This window comes from Lotus japonicus, chromosome 1 (assembly GCF_012489685.1).
Source record: "Lotus japonicus ecotype B-129 chromosome 1, LjGifu_v1.2".
NCBI classification, from domain to species: Eukaryota; Viridiplantae; Streptophyta; class Magnoliopsida; order Fabales; family Fabaceae; genus Lotus; species Lotus japonicus.
This window is the reverse complement of record NC_080041.1, coordinates 116,006,535-116,011,938: the sequence shown is the minus strand read 5'-3', so window position 1 is coordinate 116,011,938 and position 5,404 is coordinate 116,006,535. Positions and strand designations below refer to the sequence as shown.

Sequence of the window (5,404 nt, the reverse complement as noted above, 5' to 3'; positions counted from 1 at the left end):
ATCTATTTATCACAGCATACTATATATATATATATATATTGCAGGTACAACTAGCCACTTACCAGAACAACTTATAAAATGTGCTGCTACATAATTTAAACAAACCGCACGTAGCAACAGATTCTTCAGCCTTCTCTTGCAGCAACAGATAAAATATTATAGCTACTATACAATGGTTGAGTTGTTGGCCATCATATTGGTTTTCTTCTCAGGCCTTGTTGCCTTTACTTATCTTCTCAAACATCATAACAAACCAGATTCCACACACAAATTGCCCAATGGAAACATGGGGTGGCCCTTATTTGGTGAGACTCTTAGCTTTCTCAAATCCCACAAATCAAACACCTTGGGATCCTTCTTACAACAGCATTGTTCAAGGTATAACACACCAATTGTTCAATCTTCACTTTTAATTCTTTTAAGGCCTTTCCCAATCACCAATCACAGTCTTGTTGAAAAGTCTTACATTGACTAGATATATGACCAAGATGGTCATTATATATAGTAATGTAATCCTCACATGTAAGCTAGTTTTTAGGGTACAATTAGGCTTCCAAAATTCTAATAAGTAACGTGATTATAAATCAGAAAGGTTTAATTGGTTGTGAGGTTTATAAATGTAACTAAGCAATCATTGTTATGCAGGTATGGCAAAGTTTTCAGGTCGCATCTGTTTGGTTATCCCACCATTGTTTCATGTGACTTTGAGCTCAACATGTTCATTCTTCAGAATGAAGGGAAGTTATTCCCCGCTGATTACCCCAAGGTAATGCATAAAATCTTGGGGAAGTTCGCTTTGCTTCTTGTCGCTGGAGACCTTCACAAGAAGATAAGAAACCCCATTGTCAATATTGTGAATGCATCAAAATCCGACTCCAAGTTCCTTCACTGTGTAGAAAAGCTTGCACTATCAAAGATTGTTTCTTGGCAGCTAAACTGTAACAAACAAGTTGCTTTCTACATAGAAGCTAAAAGGGTAGGGTGACATCAACTAATTTTATTTGCTAGTTTTGTTCTGCTTTTGTTTTGTGTTGTGCACAAGAATATTAGTATTTTACATGATCAAGATCTTCTGTCCCAAACGGTGTCTCATTTTCTGTCCTGCAAATGGAATTTCGTTACGTGAATTAAAAAATACATGACTATTGATTTGACAGAATTTCATTAATGCAACAGGAAATGAAACACGACTTGGAGATAGAATTTCTTAATCCTATGGCTATTTTACATATTGAAATATGTTATTTTTTCCCCTATGTGAAACAGTTTTCAATGAATGTTATGTTGAAGCACCTTCTAGACATTGATCCAGATGAGCCACTGGCCTCCAAGATTTTGGAAAACTTTGAGAACTATATCAAGGGCTTTGTTTCGTTGCCTTTAAATATTCCTGGGACTGCATATTCCAAAGCTCTTCAGGTACTAACATATGTAGATTAAATTAACATCTTCTATCTCCATATAGCGTCCCAATTTCGTGTCTGATCAATAAAATTTTGTCATATCAATTAAGAAAGAGATGAGTATGATAGTTACAAAATTAGGTTTTGGGTTGTCCAAAGTGAATGAAATAAATTCAACAGTTGAGATTTAAAAAATACAATAACGTATTATACATGTGCAAGTATGTGATCACTATTCAGTAATCATAATCACAATCGTTGATTTTTTTAATAAATGGCTGGAACAACTTACTTTACCATCTAAAATGAATTCAACAAAATCCATAAAATTACTTGGTTGTTTGTAACTCATGTCAAATTTTAGGGTGGGACTCACAAGTTTGAGAACCCTAAGATTTCAATTTAATAGATTAACCTGTTAATGCAAGTGCTAAAATTAGTGTCTTGATTCTGATATGGGACATTACTGGATTTGGGTTCTGTCAGGCAAGAATAAGACTCTCATCAATTATCAAAGATATTATCATGGAGAGGAGGAATAAAGGTAATATCAATGTGGGCCCTATGGAAGGAGGGGACCTGTTGAATGTGATTTTGTCAAAGCAGAATCTATGTGATGAAGAGATGGTGAGCATTGTGTTGGACCTCTTGTTTGGAGGTTATGAGACAACTGCAAAACTTTTATCCTTGATTGTCTATTTCCTAGTGGGAGTCCCTGATGCTTTAGCAAGGTTAAAGGTACTACCTATCTAGATAACTCTCTGAAACAAAAGCATGTGTTTCTAAATTATTGCCAATTTGTATGTTCAAAAAAAAATTATTGCCAATTTGATTAAATTAATAAGTAATTGAAAGCCCTGCAGGATGAACACCAGGTGATAAGGAAAAGCAAAAAGGAGAGAGAACTATTGAACTGGGAAGACTATAAGCAGATGGAGTTCACTCAAAATGTAAGAAACTAAGAACCAATTCAATTAAGTGTTTTCTCATGTTTGGATTTCCCTTGAATACATTAATATGGATCCATGTTAAAACTAACGTGTTAAAATTCTACCTCTTCAATAGCAAATTCCAACTGTTTCATTAGTGTATTGAGTTACGTGAAATTATATTGACGTTGGTTCTAACGCCAAACTAAACATGCACAAATCATTAAAGTTAATTTATTTTTAATATTAGGTGATAAATGAAGCTTCCAGATGTGGGAATGTAGTCAAATTTCTACACAGGAAAGCTGTTCAAGATGTCAAATTCAAAGGTATTTAATTATAATTAAAATTCAACAAAGTTTGTTATTTGTTTGATAAATGTAATGCATAGTCTGACAGTCAATTGATTAGGGGCATCACATAAAAAATGTAACTCATAAATTGGATGATGATTTTCTGCTCTCATTTGGTTTCTTATTCTTGTCTCACTAATTAAATTGTGATATGTAGGTATAAGTATGATAATTACAACTCTAAATGAGTGGTTTTTGAATGACATCACATCATTTGATTGATGGAACTGAAAATGAAACACCTAGGATAGAATTTCAGTCACTCATAAAGCTTTCTTGCAAAATATTCACCATTAAACTGGAACTTTTCTCACACATTATTAAAATTGTGCAGAGTTTGTGATACCCGCCGAGTGGAAGGTTCTTCCTGTCTTGTCAGCTGGACATTTGGATCCCACACTTTATGAAAATCCTCAGGAGTTCAATCCCTCCCGTTGGAATGTATGTTGCAATATATGTGCTAAAAAAGAGAATAACTATAGTGGAAAAATCTTCTATAATCATTTCGTGTCACACTCTCTTATGTGTCTTACCAATAAAATTATGTAATATCAATTGAGAAATAACATTTAATTTATGATAGTTATAACCTTACATGCGTGATTTTTAAATAACATGAAACAATTTTATTGATAGAATTAAAAAAACATCAAACGAGCACAGAAGGTTTAAGTTAATGAGTGCACAAGTAACACCTGGTTGATTTGTTACCCTACAACAGTACTGTACATGCAATTTTTGTCTGTATTGGCAGGACAAGACAAGCAAGAAAGTGGCAGCATTTGGTGGTGGTCCACGACTTTGTCCAGCGGCTGATCTAGCTAAAGTGGAGATAGCATTCTTCCTTCATCATCTTGTCCTGAATTATAGGTACTTACCTTAATTATTACATTAATTAGACAAGTGAATAATGCTAGCTAATGCGATAAATAGTAATAAAAGCACACTTTATGGTTAGGATACAAGATGAGTTGATCCGTTAATAAACTATCTTCTTGCACCCCACTTAGGACTCCATATGATTGATGGAAATGCAATGTTATACAAATCTAAATTCATACGCAAATGTCACACTAGGCTGCTTAAGTGCTTATAGACCTAGCTATCCACAATATGCTTGATACCCATTACTATGCTCAATATGCTGCAAGTTTTCTGCCATTGTTTTTTGAAATCAATGGCTAAGGTTTATCAAACAAATAAATCATCTTATTAATTAAAATATGTTAAGGTGAATAAAGTTGTAAAATGATTCTGATCAAATCTCAACACAAAAAAAAACTAAACGCAAAAAGAGCCATTTTGGGCCCTCCTAGGAAAAAAAAACCATTTTACCCCAAAACACAATATCCTACTTTAAATGTTATTTTTTGTTGACCCAAAAGCACTTTTTCTTTCCAAAATCAAATAATCACATAATTTGAAATGTCATCTTCTAATTGTATTTATCACTTAAGAATAGTCAAATTGAGAAAGAGTTAAATAAGTATATATATGGACAGTGTGTTTGTGTTTCTATCGTATATTTTGAAACAATTTGAATTTACTTTTGATCCATCTATATCTCATATGTTATTGAAGTGAATGCATTTTTGCCTAAATTGAACATAAATATACACATACATTGATATTTTGATATTATCTTGTAACAGGTGGAAAATGAACACAGATGACCACCCAATTGCTTTCCCTTACGTGGAGTTCACCGGAGGGCTGATATTGGATCTTGAACCCACAAACCCTACTTTTGGGGAGCACCCTTGATTTTGGTTGGGACATAACATTGAGACTTCATGTAGTTTTTACTGTTTTATAAGCAAATGTGTCTTGTTAGTAAATTAGTCATTCTCATGTACTTAATTTTGAATCAAACATCATCTTCTCTTAATTATATTATAATGATAGCAGTATATGTTAATTTTATAGCAAATGTTAGTAGTTAGTGGTTAGTAATTACAAATGCTCCTCATAGGGTTCGAACCCTGAACCTTCATCTCCAAGACCTACTTCTACCCTTAACTCAACCAAGTGAGCTACCCCTCTCACCTATAATGATAGCAGTATGAAAATAAATTTTCAATTACGTATTGTCAAGAATTTTGTTCGAGAATGGGAATTTCAATTTTCCACACTTTCAATTATTATAAGTTATAACAATCGATTCTATAAAAAAAAAGTTAATCGGGAAAAAAGCAACATTTTTTTCTCATCACTCTAACCATACGACTGCATATAAATTCAATCAAATTCAAGTTTTTTTTTCCTCTCACAGAATGTTGAGAATAAAAAAAAAAATATGCATTAGATTTTCTTTTACTTAGTAAAAATAAGGTTAAATTGGGGAAATATGAGAATTTAATGTGGAGAGTAATTTAGTTTGCAGTTGTTTGGAGCATATGGCTTCAAAGGAATTCAGTCCAATTTTGGGGTGGGTAAAGGCAAGCTAGAGCGAAATACTTCCATGAGTGGTGTAGCCATTTGTAAGCACTTGTGTCTTCTTATCTGGAATTGTTTTGTGGATGGTGACCTGATTATGTGCCTTAGTGCTGATTCCGTGTCCAGTTGCTGGGATCCTTTTCTGATTGTAATATATTTTGTATGACTTTGTGGGGATCCCCTTGTGCTTCATTAATAATAATAGTATTATCTTTTGGCTTTTGAAAAAATAAAAAAAGTGTGATTTGGCCCTCTAAATATTTTGAGTTATTCAAGTCACTCT

The 5,404-nt window shown here is 33.2% G+C and overlaps 1 protein-coding gene across 1 annotated transcript; it reads left to right on the top strand.

The window, feature by feature from the left end:
• The first annotated feature begins 704 nt into the window (after nucleotides 1-704).
• Nucleotides 705-4,584, top strand: LOC130729604 (cytochrome P450 724B1-like). Its single transcript, XM_057581412.1, has 8 exons — nucleotides 705-976; nucleotides 1,267-1,419; nucleotides 1,890-2,141; nucleotides 2,267-2,353; nucleotides 2,583-2,661; nucleotides 3,020-3,126; nucleotides 3,440-3,555; nucleotides 4,338-4,584. Exons 1-8 carry the CDS (start codon nucleotides 716-718, stop codon nucleotides 4,447-4,449), a joined length of 1,167 nt encoding a protein of 388 aa, XP_057437395.1. The 5' UTR covers nucleotides 705-715; the 3' UTR covers nucleotides 4,450-4,584.
• Nucleotides 4,585-5,404: the final 820 nt, after the last annotated feature.

Excerpts from the sequence above, each read along its gene's own strand:
- LOC130729604 (XM_057581412.1), top strand. The coding sequence starts at position 716 with ATGTTCATTCTTCAGAATGAAGGGAAGTTATTCCCCGCTGATTACCCC. Across the intron at positions 1,420-1,889 it reads CATATTCCAAAGCTCTTCAG|GCAAGAATAAGACTCTCATC; the intron begins GTACTAACATAT and ends GGGTTCTGTCAG. Across the intron at positions 3,556-4,337 it reads CATCTTGTCCTGAATTATAG|GTGGAAAATGAACACAGATG; the intron begins GTACTTACCTTA and ends ATCTTGTAACAG.